Here is a 20,178-nt window from a genome sequence, read left to right on the forward strand (position 1 = left end):
GAAGGCCACCGGCACAGGAAAAAATACTCAACATTGTTAATCATTAGATACATGCAAATCAGAGGATGAGATATCCCCTTAACCCTGTCAGAATGACTGTCATCAAAAAGTCTACGAATAACAAATGTTGGCGAGGATGTGCAGAACAGGGAACTCTTGTACACTATGGGATTGTAAATTTGTGCAGCCACTACTGAAAACAGTATGGAGGTTCTTAAAAAACTAAAAATAGAGCTACCATATGACCCAGGAATTCCATTCCTGGGTATATATCCCAAGAAAATAAAAGCACTAACTTGAAAAGATACATGTACTCCAATATGCATAGCAGTATTATTTACAAAAGTCAAGATATGGAAGCAAAGTAAGTGTCCATCAACAGAAGAATGGATAAAGATGTGATTATATATATATATATATATGTGTGTGTGTGTGTGTGTGTGTGTGTGTGTGTGTGTGTGTGTGTGTATTACTCAGTCATAAAAAAAGAATAAAATTCTGTCATTTGAAACAATGTGGATGGACCAAAAGAGTATTATGCTTAGTGAAATTAGTCAGAGAAAGACAAATACTCTATGTTATCACTTAAATGAGGAATCTAAAAAATAAAACAAATGAATATATAAAACAAAAGAGAAACAGTCACAGATATAAAGAACAAACTAGTGGTTACCAGTGGGGAGAGGGAAGGGGGATCAAGATAGGGGTAGGGGATTGAGACACAAACTATTATGTATAAAATAAATAAGCAACAAGAATGTATTATTGTACAGTACAGGGAAATATAGCCATCCGTAATAACCTTAAATGGAGTATAATTTATAAAAACATTGAATCACTATGTTGTACACCTGAAACTAATATAGTTTAAATCAACTATACTTCAAATAAAAACACAAAATAAAGAGAAAATAATGTATTAAAAGTATAATTCACCATCCATCTTCAAAATGTTTTGAAAGTATATCTCAAACATCAGAAAATTTTATTTCTGATATGTAAATATTTCTGTACATATTTCTATTAACTAAGAAGACTTCAAATGCACAACCACAGTTGCATTATCACATTTAAAAAGTTAGTAATAATTTCTTAATATCATATATTATTTTTCACATTTTCCTGTTTTAAAAGCTTCTTTAAGAGTAGTTTAAAGCAAACACACTAAATAAATTGAAGTAGATCCAGGTATTGTGATTGGTTAATATGCCTCTCAAATATCATTTGATGTATAGAATCTTTCTCTGACTACTTTTATTTTTGTACTAAATTTTGCTGAAGAAATTAGTACCTTTGTGTAGTGTTTCCAAGGTTTCTTATCTTTTCCTTCATGAAGAATTAGGCATTTCTCCATAAAATCCAAATGTTTTTGGTGTGAAAACTCTCTAGTATTTAGAGATCACAAGTGAAATCTAGAGCCATTCTTTGCTAACACATTGTCATTTTTCCCTAGCCCTTTCAGTAGTCAAAGCTAGGAAATTTTTTTTGTTGTTGTTAGAAAAATCTCTCATGAGCTAATTCTAACACTTACAATCCAAATTGAGAATGACATGTTTTTTTAGTTCCTTTCCTTCCAAGTATGCCAAAAACTTCTGTTCTGAATATTATTATAATGCACATTTTATTTATCATACAATTGGTGTATCTATCTCAGAATAACTGCATCACTACAGCCAACATATAACTACTGAAAAAAGTTTAATTATTTTTGATGATTCTTTCTGTCCTTAAGGTTCCACTAAGGATGTATGTTCAAATTACTGTGTTTTAATGTTAATAGAATGGTTATGTGTTTTTAATCCATCAACTAGATACACAGTTAGGATCATTTATTCTACTACTGAGTTTTAAGAATTGCTTTTTTAAATTGTATGTTCTTTTATAATTATGCAATATAATTACATGGTTTCAAATTCAAATTTATATATAAACATATAAGTTTAAGAAATTTAATTTCTATTGTCATCTCCACACTATTTCCTCCATGTATAAGTAAACATATTTTATGACTTACTCATTTGTTGTTAAATATAATCAAATAACACATACAAATACATAATCCTCCATTACTAAATAATAGTGTACTATATATACTTTTCTTCACTTTGCTTTTTTAACCTAGCAATGTATCCTGGTTATCACTTTTTTGCAGGTTATGTTCTCTGGAAAGCAGACTAGATGGAGATTAATTTGCAGATGTTCAAGTGTGCTAATAGGACTACCACTTATGAAAGGAAAGTGAAAGGAAGGAAGTAGAATTGACAGGGGGAGAAGCTGGACTAAGATGCAATCTCAATACAGGTTTCTGCCAAAGCTGACCAGTCAGATTTGTCAAACTCAGGGTCAGGAGCTCGGGACGTTACAGTCCTTGTTATCCAGTCTTTGGATGAAAACTGTCCCAGGAAAGAAGAGAAACCTTGGATGAGGTTATATTCTCAGACTTAAGTAATTCCCAAGTAATGCTGAGAGGGGAACTGTGTCTGCCATCAGTACCTCTAGTAGAGGAAAAAAAGGGAGAAATTCCTCACTTCTAAAGGGAGATCAGAGTGAATACCACAGTATCCACTGCACACTCTATAGTAGTATATGGAGATATTCCTATTTTCCTTTCACAGCCCATGGTGGTATAACAGTTTATTTGAGGAGGTCCCTTAGATGGACATTTAGGTTGTTACTAATTAAAATAATTTTGCTATATTAATTTCCAGCATAGCAAGTTAGTTCCTGGCTATTAGTTCCTCTTTCTCAAAGATTTATACTGAAACAGCTATAAGAAACACTAATAAATCACAAAAACAGACACAAATTCCGCTGGATTTGTCATATACCCAAGAGAAATTAAACCCTATGCCCACACAAAAGCACATAAATATTCCTAAGAGCCAAAAAAATGGAAAAACCCAAATGTCCATCAACTGATAAATGGATAAACAAAATATGGTATATTCCTACAATGAAATATTATTCAATAATAAAAGGGAAGTACAGATACATATCACAACATGGAGGAACCTTAAGAGCATTTGCTAAATGAAAGAAACCAGTCACAGAAGACCAAATATTATACATGTCTATTTTTATGAAATGCTCATAATAGGCAAATCTATAGAGATAGAAAGTTGATTAACAGTTGTCTAATGTAAAAGAAAAATGGAAATATATGTGAATTATATCTTAATAAAGCTGTTATAATTTTAAAAATCCATGGGAAATCCCTCAACATAGAGACAGCTTTATTGCAATGATACGTATCAACATTTGGGAGTTGGGTAAATGCCGTAGAGATTATTATAGTGTGCAGGACGGAGCATGTCTGGCCTTGCTGAGAGAAAGAATAAACTGCAGAAAAACAGTTGATGTAGTGCTCATGTTTTTCTAGTGCCATTATATAGGGACATTCTTTGTCAGTTTCTGCAATGAAGAAAGAGCAATCAATCAACAAAAACACTGACGCAAATGGCCGTGAGATAAATTCTAGGCAGCACTAAAATCCTGCTGTCTTGAAGAAGCTAGAAATATAGTCTCAGGTAGTCAACGTTCTAAGAATGATTGCTCATGAATTTCAATATTTCACCCTTAGCCACAAAATGTTCATAAAAGCCTTTGCCCAGTTTCTTCAAGTTTCATCTAACACTTGTAAATTCATAAGTAATTCAAGAGACAATAGAACACTGAATGTCAACGTCCACATTTGTGCTTTCCTTCTCTCTGAGACGTTGGTCCTTCAAGTCCTTGCTGCCTTGGTAGTTCTCTATTCTGCCAACAGATTTTTATTTAAATTTTCCTCTATTTTGTTGTTTTTATAAGAGGTTGCGTCTCCAACTAGTCACTCTGTCATTATCAGAAAACGATATCTGTCATCATTTTCACATTTTTTACTGAACTTTTGTTTTTCTAACTAACATTATATTTTAACAGTGCCTAGCCCCAAAGATGCTAGACTATATAGTGACTTTGAATTAGTAAAAGTAAACCCCCTGGTTGGACAGAAGTAGATCTTTCTGGGCAGATAGCTTGGAGAAAAAAATGTGGGTTAAAACTCAGACTCCACTCCACTCCATTAGCTAGACGTTTTGTCAGTGAAAAATTTGCATAACTATACATAGTAACCCTGTGCTCACTATACAGTATGTACTTTATAAATATTTGTTCAAACAATGTATGAATTTTATTCTCATCTGTAGAATTAGATGTAACCAACTTTCTATTTTCTTTCTACTTGTAGACTATGTCCCCATGAATCCCATAATTCTTACAAAGTATACATAATTTAATGAATATATCAAAATGAAATTGGTGGAGGTATTATTAGAATTTAGAGGTTAAAATATTCCTACTTTATGTAGCTGTTTTGTCATTATGTTGCTAAAGTTCCACCTTTAGGTTACTGATGGAGTCATATATTTCAGTTGGCATTATACCCAGTACGCGGTTGCCATCCAACTTGTGTTTATCCTACATAACAGCTAGACATCTAAAACACTACATGTTAACATCTCAGTTTACCTGTAGGTGCACAAAATAGGTACTTCCTACCAATTTCTATCTTTTTCTTGACCTGTTATTTTCCAAGATCCCTAGCTTTGGAATGATTTTAGAGAAACTAATAAATACATAATAGGAATTTAACAACTATTCATAGCACTGAATTTTCTACTTCTTTATTTCCCTCCATTCTTCTTCATACCCCACATGTATTTCATCAAAATCATTGTTTCCTTCATCACAATATTATCCTTTCTATTTTTAGTCATTAGCAAGTATAGGGCTTAATTACATTAGCCCTATGTTGCTTTATGAGCTTTCAGTTGCTACTGTCAGTTTAAAGCTGATACTGATCAACTATGATTATAATATCCATGAATATGCCAATAAAGGAGTAAACATATGGAAACGAGATGAGTGGATTCATCACAGGACAGCTATAAAGTAAATTTCAAATGTGACAGTGAAGAGATTGTGAAAATTCAAATTAAAAGAGAAAAATCAAATTAATAAGTGGTCATGGTATTTGAATTATTGATGAGGGTTTTATACTTCTGGCAGAGAGTTTGAGGATAATAAAAATATAAACTCTAAGCCAATAAAAAGAGACAATAATGAGATTGAGTAAAAACAAAAGGTTGCAAAAGAAAGAAAATGTTGCCATAGTTCACTGTACAGCTCAATTCTGAATAATAATTATATGGTAATATGTAAACTTAAACATTTAAATCAAAACTATGATGCAACTAAAGTTATTAATAATATAATGCTGAATATGTATATAACCAAAATTGGTATACATGACACACATGTAATCTTACAAAAAAGGAAGTTTACAAAAATATGCAAAATTGAATAATTAATACACAAGTAATATGAACATATTGCTTAGAAAATTGAAAGCTAATACTAGAGTAAATTAATAAAAGAGTATGAAAAATGAGCAGGGAATCAGATATAGCAGTAAGAGTTTTGTAGTGGGGATTTTGTGTTCCATCATATATACCATGTGGAAATATTGATTTAAAAATATGTATATAGATTTTTGGGCCATGAATGAGTAATTGGTACTAGACTATACTTACTGTCACAAACAATTAGAAAATTAGAAAAAAAATATACAGGAAAAACACAGCATAGTAATGATACAACATTTAGTATGCAGTAAAAAATTATTGGGTATGAAAAATAGGAAACTGGACTGTGAGCAGGATAAAAATGAGTACAAGGAAACAGAGCAATACATCAGAGAGGTTACATAGTTAGCATATAAGGACCTTAAAATAGTTATTATACATTTATCTAAAAGCTGAAATTAAACATGAACTTTAAGAGAAGAAACATGGAAACTATTTTAAAAATCAAGTACAGAGAGAGCTTCAAGATGTCAGAAGAGTAAGACGTGGAGATCACCTTTCTCCCCACAGATACACCAGAAATACATCTACACGTGGAACAACTCTTACAGAACACCTACTGAACACTGGCAGAAGACCTCAGACCTCCCAAAAGGCAAGAAACTCCCCACGTACCTGGGTAGGGAAAAGAAAAAAAAATAAACATAGACGAAAGAATAGGGACGGGACCTGCACCAGTGGGAGGGAGCTGTGAAGGAGGAAAGGTTTCCACACACTGGGAACCCCTTCACGGGCGGAGACTGCAGGTGGCAGAGGGGGGAAGCTTCAGAGCCATGAAGGAGAGCAGAGGATCGGTGCCGACTGGCACTTACCAGCCCCAGAGGCTTGTCTGCTCACCCGCCAGGGCGGGCGGGGCTGGAAGCTGAGGTTCAGGCTTCCGTCAGAGCGCAGGGAGAGGACTGGGGTTGGCGGCGTGCACACAGCCTGCAGGGGGTGAGTGTGCCACGGCTGGCTGGGAGGGAGTCCAGGGAAAAGTCTGGACCTGCCGAAGAGGAAAGAGACTTTTTCTTGCCTCTTTGTTTCCTGGTGCAAGTGGAGAGGGGATTCAGAGCGCCACCTAAAGGAGCTCCAGAAACTGGCGTGAGCTGCAGTTATCAGCACAGACCCCAGAGACGAGCAGGAGATGCTAAGGCTGCTGCTGTTGCCACCAAGAAGCCTGTGTGTGAACACAGGTCACTATCCACACCTCCATTCCGGGGAGCCTGTGGAGCCCGCCACCAGCAAGGTCCCGGGATCCAGGGACAACTTACCCGGGAGAACACACGGCCCCTCAGGCTGGTGAAACGTCACGCTGGCCTCTGCCACAGCAGGCTCGCCCCACCTCTGAACCCCTCCCTCCCCCAGACCTGAGTGAGCCAGAGCCCCCGAAAAACCTGCTCCTTCAACCCTGTCCTCTCTGAGCTAAGAACAGACGCCCTCCAGCCCTACACGCAGAGGTGGGGCCAAATCCAAAGCTGAGCCCTGGGAGCTGTGCAAACACAGAAGAGAAAGGGAAATCACTCCCAGCAGCCTCAGGAGTGCAGATTAAATGTCCACAAACAACTTGATGTACCCTGCATCTGTGGAATACCTGAATAGACAACAAATCATCCTCAATTGAGGAGGTGGACTTTGAGAGCAACAATATATTTTTTTTTCCCTTTTTCTCTTTTTCTGAGTGTGTATATGTATGTTTCTGTGTGTGATTTTGTCTGTATAACTTTGCTTTTATTATTTGTCCTGGGGTTTGGTCCATCCATATATTTTTTTACTTTAAAATTTTTTTTTCTTATTAATTATGTATTTTTTATTTTAATAATGTTTTTATTTTATTTTATTTTATTTTACTGTATTTTATTTTACTTTATCTTCTTTCCTTATTTCTTTCTATTTTTTCTCCCCTTTATTCTGAGCCACGTGGATGGAAGGCTCTTAGTGCTCCAGCCAGGTATCAGGGCTGGGTCTCTGAGGTGGGAGAGCAAATGTCAGGACACTGGTCCACAAGAGACCTCCCAGCTCCATGTAATATCAAACAGCAAAAAACTCCCAGAGATCTTTGTCTCATCGCCAATACCCAGCTTCACTCAATGACCAGCAAGCTACAGTACTGCATACCTTATGCCAAACAACTACACCATAAGACTGGGACCTGGCCACCAGAAAGACAAGATGAAGCCTAACACAAGAGAATACAGGCACTAGTCCCTTCCACCAGGAAGCCTACACAACCCACTAAACTAACCTTAGCCACTGGGGACAGACACCCAAAACAACGGGAAAAACAAACCTGCAGCCTGTGAAAAGGAGACCCCAAACACAGTAAGTTAAGCAAAATGAGAAGACAGAAAATCACAAAGAAGATGAAGGAGTAAGGTAAAAACCCACCAGACTTAACAAATGAAGAGGAAATAGGCAGTCTACCTGAAAAAAATTCAGAATAATGATAGTAAAGATGATCCAAAATCTTAGAAATAGAATAAATACAAGAAACGTTTAACAAGGACCTAGAAGAAGTAAAGAGCAAACAAACAATGATGAACAACACAATAAATGAAATTTAAAATTCTGTAGAAGGGATTAATAGCAGAATAACTGAGGCAGAAAAATGGATAAGTGACCTGGAACGTAAAATAGTGGAAATAACTACTGCAGATCAGAATAAAGAAAAAAGAATGAAAAGAACTGAGGACAGTCTCAGAGACCTCTGGGACAACATTAAACGCACCAACATTCGAATTATAGGGGTTCCAGAAGAAGAAGAGAAAAAGAAAGGGACTGAGAAAATATTTGAAGAGATTATAGTTGAAAACTTCCCTAATATGGGAAAGGAAATAGTTAATCAAGTCCAGGAAGCACAGAGAGTCCCATACAGGATAAATTCAAGGAGAAATACACCAAGACACATATTAATCAAACTGTCGAAAACTAAACACAAAGAAAACATATTAAAAGCAGCAAGGGAAAAACAACACACAAGGGAATCCCCATCAGGTTAACAGCTGATCTCTCAGCAGAAACTCTACAAGCCAGAAGGGAGTGGCAGGACATACTGAAAGTGATGAAGGAGAGAAACCTGCAACCAAGATTACTCTACCCAGCAAGGATCTCATTCAGATTTGCTGGAGAAATTAAACTCTTTACAGACAAGCAAAAGCTAAGAGAATTCAGCACCACCAAACCAGCTTTATAACAAATGCTAAAGGAATTTCGCTAGGCAGGAAACCCAAGACAAGGAAAAGACCTACAATAACCAACACAAAACAATTAAGAAAATGGGAATAGGAACACACATATTGATAACAACCTTAAATGTAAATGGATTAAATGCTCCAACCAAAAGACATAGACTAGCTAAATGGATACAAAAACAAGACCCTTATATATGCTGTCTACAAGAGACACACTTCAGACTTAGGGACACATACAGACTGAATGTGAGGGGATGCAAAAACATATTCCATGCAAATGGAAATCAAAAGAAAGCTGGGGTAGCAATTCTCATATCAGACAAAATAGACTTTAAAATAAAGACTATTAGAAGAGACAAAAAAGGACAATACATAATGATCAAGGGATCAATCCAAGAAGAAAATATAACAATTTTAAATATTTATGCACCCAACAGAGGAGCACCTCAATATATAAGGCAAATACTAACAGCCATAAAAGGAGAAATTGACAGTAACATAATCATAGTAGTGGACTTTAACACCCCACTTTCACCAATGGACAGATCATCCAAAATGAAAATAAATAAAGAAACACAAGCTTTAAATGATACACTAAAGAAGATGGATTTAATTGATATTTATAAGACATTCCATCAAAAAACAAAATACACTTTCTCCTCAAGTTCTCATGGAATAGTCTCCAGGATAGATCGTATCTTGGGTCAGAAAACAAGCCTTGGTAAATTTAAGAAAATTGAAATTGTATCAAGTATATTTTCTGACCGCAATGCTATTAGACTAGATATCAATTACAGGAAAAAAAACCTGTAAAAAATACAAGCACATGGAGGCTAAACAATACGCTACTTAATAACCAAGAGATCACTGAAGAAATCAAAGAGGAAATCAAAAAATACCTAGAAACAAATGACAATGGAAACATAATGACCCAAAACCTATGGGATGCAGCAAAAGCAGTTCCAAGAGGGAAGTTTATAGCAATAAAATACTACCTCAGGAAACAAGGAAGATCACAAATAAACAACCTAACATTACACCTAAAGCAGTTAGAGAAAGAAGAAAAAAAGCCCCAAAGTTAGCAGAAAGAAAGAAATCATAAAAAATGAGAAATAAATGAAAAATAAATGAAGGAAATGAGAGCAAAGATCAATAAAACTAAAAGCTGGTTCTTTGAGAATATAAACAATATTTATGAACCATTAGCCAGACTCATCAAGAAAAAAAGGGAGAAGACTCAAATCAATAGAATTAGAAATGAAAAAGGAGAAGTAACAACTGACACTGCAGAAATGCAAAGGGTCATGAGAGATTACTACAAGCAACTTTATGCCAATAAAATGGACAACCTGGAAGAAATGGACAAATACCTAGAAAGGCACAACCTTCTGAGACTAAACCAGGAAGAAATAGAAAATATGAACAGACCAATCACAAGCACTGAAATTGAAACTGTGATTTAAAATATTCCAACAAACAAAAGCTCAGGACCACAGGGCTTCACAGAATCCTATCAAACATTTAGAGAAGAGCTAACACCTATCCTGCTCAAACTCTTACAAAATATAGAAGAGAGAGGAACACTCCCAAACTCACTTACAAGGCCACCATCACCCTGATACCAAAACCAGACAAAGATGTCACAAAGAAAGAAAACTACAGGCCAATATCACTGATGAACATATACACAAAAATCCTCAACAAAATACTAGCAAACAGAATCCAGCAACATATTAAGGGATCATACACCATGATAAAGTGGGTTTTATTCCAGGAATGCAAGGATTCTTCAAGATATGCAAATTATTCAATGAGATACACCATATTAACAAATTGAAGGAGAAAAAAACATATGATCATCTCAATAGATGCACAAAAGCTTTCAACAAAATTCAACACCCGTTTGTGATATAAACCCTGCAGAAAGTAGGCATAAAGAGAACTTTCCCCAACATAACAAAGGCTATATATGACAAACCCACAGCCAACATCATCTTCAATGGTGAAAAACTGAAACCATTTCCACTAAGATCAGGAATAAGACAAGGTTGTCCACACTCACCACTATTATTCAACATAGTTTTGGAAGTTTTAGCCACAGCAATCAGAGAATAAAAAGAAATAAAAGGAATCCAAATCAGAAAAGAAGAAGTAAAGTTGTCACTGTTTGCAGATGACATGATACTATACGTAGAGAATCCTAAAGATGCTACTAGAAAACTACTAAAGTTAATCAGTGAATGTGGTAAAGTAGCAGAATACAAAATTAATGCACAGAAATCTCTTGCTTTCCTATACACTAATGATGAAAAATCTGAAAGTGAAATTAAAAAACACTCCCATTTACCTTTGCATCAAAAAGAATAAAATATCTAGGAATAAACCTACCTAAGGAGACAAAACACCTGTATGAAGAAAATTATAAGACACTGATGAAAGAACTTAAAGATCACAAAAAGAGATGGAGAGATATATTCTTGGATTGGAAGAATCAACATTGTGAAAATAACTCTATGACCCAAAGCAATCTACAGATTCAATGCAATCCCTATCAAACTACTACTGGCATTTTTCACAGAACTAGAGCAAAAAATTTCACAATTTGTATGGAAACACAATGGACCCTGAATTGCCAAAGCAATCTTGAGAAAGAAAAATGGAGCTGGAGGAATCAGGCTCTCTGACTTCAGACTATACTACAAAGCTACAGTAATCAAGACAGTATGGTACTGCCACAAAAACAGAAATATAGATCAATGGAACAGGATAGAAAGCCCAGAGATAAACCCACGCACATATGGTCACCTTATCTTTGATAAGGGAGGCAAAAATATACTGTGGAGAAAAGACAGCCTCTTCAATAAGTGGTGCTGTGAAAACTGTACAGCTATATGTAAAAGTATGAAAGTAGAACACTCCCTAACACCATACCAAATAAATAAACTCAAAATGGATCAAAGACCTAAATGTAAGGCCAGACACTATCAAACTCTTAGAGGAAAACAGGCAAAACACTCTATGATATAAATCATAGCAAGATCCTTTTTGACCCACCTCCTAGTGAAATGGAAATAAAAACAAAAATAAATAAATAAGACTTAATGAAACTTAAAATCTTTTGCACAGCAAAGGAAACCATAAACAAGACCAAAAGACAACCATCAGAATGGGATAAAATACTTGCAAATGAAACAACTGACAAAGGATTAATCGCCAAAATATACAAGCAGCTCATGCAGCTCAATAACAAAAATATAAACAACCCAATCCAAAAATGGGCAGAAGACCTAAATAGACCTTTCTCCAAAGAAGATATACAGATTGCCAACAAATGCATGAAAGTATGCTCAACATCATTAATCATTAGAGAAATGCAAATCAAAACTACAATGATATATCATCTCACACCGGTCAGAATGACCATCATCAAAAAATCTACAAACAATAATTGCTGGAGAGGGTGTGGAGAAAAGGGAACCCTCTTGCACTGTTGCTGGGAATGTAAATTGATACAGCCATTATGGAGAACAGTATGCAGGTTCCTTAAAAAATGAAAAATACAGGTACCATACAACCCAGCAATCCCACTGCTAGGCATATACCCTGAGAGAAACATAATTCAAAAAGAGTCATGTACCACAATGTTCATTGCAGCTCTATTTATAATAGCCAGGACATGGAAGCAACCTAAGTGTCCATCAACAGATGAATGGACAAAGAAGATGTGGCACATATATACAATGGAATATTACTCAGGCATAAAAAGAAATGAAATTGAGTTCTTTGTAGTGAGGTGGATGGACCTAGCATCTGTCATACAGAGTGAAGTAAGTCAGAAAGAGAAAAACAAATACTGTTTGCTAACACATATATATGGAATCTAAGAAAGAAAAAAAAAATGTCATGAAGAAGCTAGGGGCAAGATGGGAATGAAGACACAGACCTACTAGAGAATGGATTTTAGGATATGGGGAGGGGAAATGTTAAGCTGTGACAAAGTGAGAGAGTGACATGAACATATATACACTATCAAATGTAAAATAGATAGCTAGTGGGAAGCAGCCGCATAGAACAGGGAGATCAGCTTGGTGCTTTGTGACCACCTAGAGGGGTGGGATAGGGAGGGTGGGATGGAGGGAGATTCAAGAGAGAAGAGATATGGTAATATATGTATATGTATAACTGATTCACTTTGGTATAAATCAGAAGCTAACATACCATTGTAAAGCAATTATAGTCCAATAAAGATATTAAAATATAAATTATATATATATATATAAAGTGAAGGTAAAAAAAAAATCAGGTAGAAATATAATCAACCAAAAAATCAACTCTTATGATGAAAACCTAAAAAAAAAAATTTCTATTCCTAAAAATGGAAATATAATATTTGAGCTATACTTTGGCTGCTCAGATCACACAGTAGGAAAACCATTAATTTCATCTACTAGTATTGTCAGCTTTAAAGAATCTCTATTTTTTAAATAGCTCAAAAATATATCAAATTACTCTAGTGTACCTAAGACCTTCTTATTAAAAGCAAAGACTACCAAACATAATGTAGATAGCTAGTGGGAAGCAGCCACATAACACAGGGAGATCAGCTCGGTGCTTTGTGACCACGTGGAGGGGTGAGATAGGGAGGGTGGGAGGGAGGGAGATGCAAGCGGGAAGTGGTATGGGAACATATGTATATATATAACTGATTCATTTTGTTGTAAAGCAGAAACTAACACACCATTGTATAGCAATTATACTCCAATAAAAATAAATAAATAAATAAAATTAAAAATTAAATTAAATTTAAAAAATCAAAGAAATAGAGTAATTGATAAAGCAATCAAAAGAAAGGGGAAACTATTGGGAGTTGTTTTTGTAATACCAATTGACTATTTCTTAATTGCTTTCAAACAAAATTTGTTGTTTTTTAAAGTCCACTAGCCTAAAAGGTCACTTGCATTTGGTCAAATTAGTTACAGTAGGTGCACTGAAGAATCATTTCAAAACATAAGTGACATAATGTAAATTGAAAATTATAAATTACTGACTAGGAATATAGGAAACTAGTCATTAATATTACCACTTAATAGCAGTTTAACCAAGAATCCATATATGCAAGTAATTGTGTGTGTACTAAGTGAGGACAACAAAAAAATGAACACTCTCCTCATTTCTATAACTTTTTTTGCATAACATTAAATGTTTAGGCATTTAAAAAATAATTTAAAAAATCATATATTTGCATTTAAAAGTGTTTATTTGTAAATTTAGAAGATTGTATACTCAGTGTAAACTATACCCATGTGATTCTCCTATCTGAACTTTGTGTACCTGCTATTGAATATTAACATGAAGCCTTGTTTATACAGTATGGAAAATTCCTGACTTCAACTCTCTTTAAAGGAGTGAGAGCAAAGGCCAGGAAATGCCAGAGATAGAATTAAATATTTTTCTGTTAATATGGAGGTAGAAAAATGAGAATATATTGAAGATATAATTTTGAGACAGCACAAGTTTGAAAGGAAAAAAATAAAGAGAATTCTGCTAACACTGGTCAGTACCACAAATCATATTCCTGATTCAGTGTGATGGCATACCACATTGCCATTTTATACTGTTTAGAAATAACTGGGAGTCATATTTTCATTATTTGTCTTGAATAAAAATAAGAATTGGATTCAAGAAGTTGCAGGAGTATATGTGGGTATAAAAAAATTTTCTCTTTGGAAGAAAGGTAACATGCAAAATTATCATTTCTATAATCTAAGTGATTCAGTATTTCTTGTCCTTAATGAAACTATTATATATTGTTTTGTTGTAACTGCTCACATCAATTAGGCACATTACATTTCCGTATTACTTTTGTCCTGGAAACCTAACTAACCAGATTACTATATGTTAATCAAATTCAAGGGAAAAAAATTTTTCAACACTAGAAATTATCTAAAGTTCATGTGATTGGAGTTTAGTATTTAGATTTAGTATTTCTGGGTACACATTTGACTTATGTTTTGCAAAATAAAATTTTCATATTCAAAGTGAAAAAGACTTATATGAGAATTTGAAGACCAAATAACTCTGAACAAGATAGCCAGAAGTTAATGTGTGAGAGAATTGGAGAGTTGTGAGTTTATTAATAAATAAGAAATGAAAGAATTTTGAATTTGTTCAAGTTTAAAGGCCATGGAAATTTTTCTTGCTATTTTCAAAGACCAAGATGAATAAATTAATATTTATTTTTAATTTACATGAATGAAACTGAATCATAGAATTCCAAGAAGTTTCTCAATAGAATAATCAGAATAATTTTCCTTCAGAACATTTTGTATAGCTCTCTGGTGGCTTCATATTTATTTTTAAAGCTAAAAGTTTCTTTGTACTCTTCATTGTCAGAAATAATAAAGATCTTCATGAATAGAGAAAATTGTCTACTTAAATATGCACTGAAATCATGCCATTGCTTAGCTTTGTCAAAATAAAGTTTAACATTCACAATCATTACAATCAAAAACATTTTTCTAAGATCAATTTTTTTTCAGTTTTTAATTTAAACTTTACTAGTTCACGTTTATGATGCTTTAGGAGTAGTATATGTAAATTTTATTTTAAGTTTTAAAAAGAAGCTTCATGTATAACTGAGATAAAAATTTAAAAAATTAAATTTGGAAAACAAAACCATTCATTAGACTCATAAACACTTTAAGCTAACAATTACAAATGAATATTTTCCCTTCTGCAGCATGTAATAGCCAAATGTTTCTATTTTCCTTGGAATCAACTGATTTCTTTGTGAAAAACTGTTTTGTTTTCTAATTCAGTCATTTTTGAAACTTGACAGAGGATAATATTAAAAAATTGTGATAATAGACATTTCTCCAAAGAAGATATACAGATTGCCAACAGCCATGTGAAAGTATGCTCAACACATTAATCATTAGAGAAATACAAATCAAAACTACAATGAGATATCACCTCACACCAGTCAGAATGGCCATCATCAAAAAATCTAGAAACAATAAATTCTGGAGAGGGTGTGGAGAAAAGGGAACACTCTTGCATTGTTGGTGGGAATGTAAATTGATACAGCCACTATGGAGAACAGCATGGAGGTTCCTTAAAAAACCAAAACTAGAACTACCATACAACCCAGCAATCTCACTACTGGGCATATACCCTGAGAAAACCATAATTCAAAGAGAGTCATGTACCACAATGTTCATTGCAGCTGTATTTACAATAGCCAGGACATGGAAGCAACCTAAGTGTCCATCGACAGATGAATGGATAAAGAAGATGTGGCACATATATACAATGGAATATTACTCAGTCATAAAAAGAAACAAAAATGAGTTATTTTTAGTGAGGTGGATGGACCTAGAGTCTGTCATAAAGAGTGAAGTCAGAAAGAGAAAAACAAATACTGTATGGTAACACATATATATGGAATTTAAAAAAAAAAAAAAATAGGGCTTCCCTGGTGGTTGAGAGTCCGCCTGCTGATGCAGGGGACACGGGTCCATACCCCGGTCTGGGAAGATCCCACATGTCATGGAGCGGCTGGGCCCGTGACCCATTGCTGCTGAGCCTGTGCGTCTGGAGCCTGTGCTCCGTAATGGGAGAGGCCAGAAAAGTGAGAAGCCCGTGTACTGCAAAAAAAAAAAAAAAAAAACGTTCTGAAGAACCTAGGGGCAGGACAGGAATAAAGACACAGATGTAGAGAATGGACTTGAAGATACAGGGAGGGAGAAGGGTAAGCTGAGACAAAGTGAGAGAGTGGCATGGACTTATATATACTACCAAATGTAAAATAGACAGCTAGTGGGAAACAGCCGCATAGCACTGGGAGATTAGCTCGGTGCTTTGTGACCACCTAGAAGGATGGGATAGGGAGGGTAGGAGGGAGACGCAAGAGGGAGGGGATATGGGGATATATGTATAAGTATAGCTGATTCACTTTGTTATAAAGCAGAAAATAATACACCACTGTAAAGCAATTACACTCCAATAAAGGTGTTAAAAATATTATGATAAAAATAAAAAATTAAATTTCTAAAACAAAACCATTTATGAGGTCCATAAAACTTTAAGCTAACAATTACAAATAAATATTTTCTCTTCTGCAGTACGTAAGAGCCAAATGTTTCTATTTTCCTTGTTATCGGCTGACTTCTTTTTGAAATACTATTTTGTTTTCTAATTCAGTCATCTTTGACGCTTGACAGAGTGTTACTTGCTGAGAGGATTTGCAGTATATTTGAGCCTACATCAGAAAGAGGAAGAAAGTGTTTAAGAGTTTTAAAACTAAGACTCAAGTTAAAAGATGAAATAAAATTCATTCACCCAAAAAATGTTTATACAAGGCAAAAGCTTGCTTTCTTTCTCTTCCCTTCTTTCTTTTCTTTTTCTTTCTTTCTCTCTTTCTTTCCATCCTCCCTTTCTTCCTCCCATCTATGTTTTTCTTTTTCTTTCTTTCTTTCTTGATTTCTTGTTTTCTTTCTTTTTCTTTCTTTCTGATGTTACACTCAATGAGAAGCCAAGTCTTGAGAATGTGAACAGTGTATATTAGTAATTCAGATATCAAGGTGGACAACTTATTTTTCAGTGTCTAAATTCAATGATTGCCCTGGTCATGATTTGTTCCACCTTAGCTTGAATTTTTAATAATTTTGAGAAACAGAAGATAGAACCTGAAATAAATACTCATTTCTAACTATTGAATCCTTTTAGTTTTTCTAATTTCTTTTTTGAATATAATGTAAATTTATATAGACATATAATTACTGGTGTCGTACTGCATATTCACAGTGAATACAATGAGAAGTCATGTCTCTTTAAGAGGCTATATTTGTTCATCAAAATGAATGCTTTCCAAGGTAATTTTCTCTTTTTGCTCTTTGGCAATCTTTCTGGATATCTTTTTTTGCACCAGTTATTCCTAAAAAGAATAAACAACACAACTGAACACAAAAGGCATGCAGAATGCATCAGGGCTACAGGATGTGACAAATATTTGTAGCTTATTCTGTGTTTCCTTTGCCCCTGGAAAGAGAAATTTTTCTTGATGTTCCATAGCTGTGGATGGGGTAAGGTAACTAATGTCAAAAGAAAAAGTACATGGAACAGAGGCAAAAGATGGAAGATTGTAACTTCTTGATGGATAAGATGAGTGTATCAGCTTTTCTCCTATGTTACAATAAATGATGAAAATGGTTTCTTTATTCATATGAGTGACTTTGTGTAATTCATACCATGGTAAGATACAGATTCCAAGTAATTTTTGACTAAAGTGGTAATCTTTCCTACTAATTTTTAGAATAATATTTATGAAAGAGTTGTATTAATTTCTACCAATATATTGAATAAATAAAATCAGACCCCCCCAATCTGATTGTCATCTCTGATTAGTTTGCAGCAAGAATAATACATTGTAGAAATAATATATATTACCCTCTCTCTCTTTCTCTCTCTGCTTCTCTTCTTCTCTCTCCCTCCTTATCTTCCTCCCTCTCAGATTTCTGGACCAGTTGAGAATTTTACTGGCTGCATAGAAGTTATAGAAATCAATAATTGGGGATCTTTCATCCCATCCAAGGCAGTGAAAAATATCCACATTGACAGTTGCAGGTAAGACACTATTAATGATTTTTCAATTACTTGTTCAAATAACCACTCCAAAAGTAACATATCCTTTTGAAATCATCTAATCAGGACTAGAATATGTTTTCTTCATTTTGTTTTCTCTTCCACTTTTACATTTTACGTTACTTTCTTTACAGACTATAGCATTTTTAAGCTACATACTAATTAAGTTGGACCATTTATTTATAATGAGTTTCTGCTTTGTGCTGTATAAGATTCAGCATATGTACCAACAAATGATCAGTTTAATATGATCAGAAAACATCATCTCTCAGAGCATTTCAAATATAAGCACACTGACAGTCATGTATGTGATGTATTATTTAAGGTAGTGTTTAATTATAAAATATTACTCTCAAAAAGTTGTCATTGTGCTTAAATTTTCATTATTGGTGACATTCCTTTCAGATAATCTGCTTCTGGATACAGAAATGTTTACCTGTGGGGCAGAGGGTAGTGGAGCAGGACAGCATAAAAGCCTGTTTGTCAACAGAAGAAACACACTGATATATTCTACTAAAATTTTTTGAAATATTGAAATTCTACTATCCACTATGGTCTAAGGTGAATAAACAGTCACACAGTGACTGTCCTTAAGGAGTTTATAGTGTAATAGAGGAGATATTGATGAAATATTCAAATTAACATATAAAAATGAAGAGTGCTTTAAGAAAAATAAAAACAGAAGACTATAAGAACATGACATATTTGAATATAGTCAAATGTTTCCTTCACGGGTAGGGGGAAATTGTGTATATTCATAACTTAAGGAAATACTTCAAAAAGTAAAAGGATAATTCATTACTTACTGTTTTCTCTTTGGCTAATACATTTAAATATTTATGTGACACCTATGATACCGTGGTATCCAGGGTGCTTTTTTGTTTGCTTGATTTGTTTTTAATCAAATGAAAACCCAATATCTTACAAATTCACACTGAATAGGTTCTAGAAATTTTAATATAAATCCAACATCAGTAAGTCCTTATATTTTACCATTTATTCCTAATTTATGTTGAAAGTCTATCTCAATTTTTAATTGGTTTGCAGTTAGCAGTATTTCCTAATATTTAACTCTGAAATTCTTTGCTCTCTACCTCTGTGTGAAATACTGTGATCTGTTAACTTATAGTTAAATGAATTAAGGTCAGTCACTAGGTAGCAAATTCATTGAAAATGATAGAATCTTTCTATAATTTATATAATAATCTGTTAATTTATCAATTTGATAAGCAAACTACTTTTTTAATTTTGTGAAAGTAGGGCACATTTAACTTTTGTTTTAAGAATGAGTATAAAAACCGCATAGCACAGGGAGATCAGCTCGGTGTTTTGTGACCACCTAGAGGGGTGGGATAGGGAGGGTGGGAGGCAGGGAGATGCAAGAGGGAAGAGATATGGGGACATACAAATATGTATAACTGATTCACTTTGTTATAAAGCAGAAATTGACACACCATTGTAAAGCAATTATACTCTAATAAAGATGTTAAAAAGAAATGAGTATAAAACAAAACCAAAAATTAGGTGATCTCAGCTATCTGTACGGCAATTCTTAACCTTGTCTTTTCTTGTTCTTTTCTCTAGAGGACTTATTCTGTTTACATTCAATGCCATTCGGTCGTTTGACCTCCATTTTGTAATATTGGTTCTTTAACAGATATGAAGTGAAATTTTCCCTCCCTACGATATCCAACACAGCTGTGAACATATAAAAGGCACTTTACTTGTGTTTAGAGTTAAAGCAAGTGGAGACTGTTAAATTTCTCTGGACATTTACACTGTCCCTCTCATCAACTACTACCACCACTTTATTTTATTTAAGACCACTTCTCCTAAGAGAGCTATTATATTGGATTGGTTTGTAATAGAGTTTTCAAAGCCTTATTCTCTAAATTATTGGCTGTATGACACTGAGTAAGGTTTAAATTTTTCTAATTCCTCAGTCTTCTCTGAAGAAAATCAGAAAA

At 34.2% G+C, this 20,178-nt stretch overlaps 1 protein-coding gene across 1 annotated transcript in view; it reads left to right on the plus strand.

The window, feature by feature from the left end:
* Window positions 1-20,178, plus strand: part of EYS (EGF-like photoreceptor maintenance factor) — a gene marked incomplete at its 5' end in the record, with an annotated part of 885,136 nt that overhangs the window by 286,544 nt on the left and 578,414 nt on the right. Inside the window, one exon of the mRNA XM_007449587.1 lies at window positions 18,081-18,193. Within this exon, the coding sequence (XP_007449649.1) occupies window positions 18,081-18,193 (113 nt within the window). The remainder of the gene's footprint in view (window positions 1-18,080; window positions 18,194-20,178) is intronic.

This window comes from Lipotes vexillifer, unplaced genomic scaffold (assembly GCF_000442215.2).
Source record: "Lipotes vexillifer unplaced genomic scaffold, Lipotes_vexillifer_v1.1 scaffold793, whole genome shotgun sequence".
Lineage (NCBI taxonomy): Eukaryota > Metazoa > Chordata > Mammalia > Artiodactyla > Lipotidae > Lipotes > Lipotes vexillifer.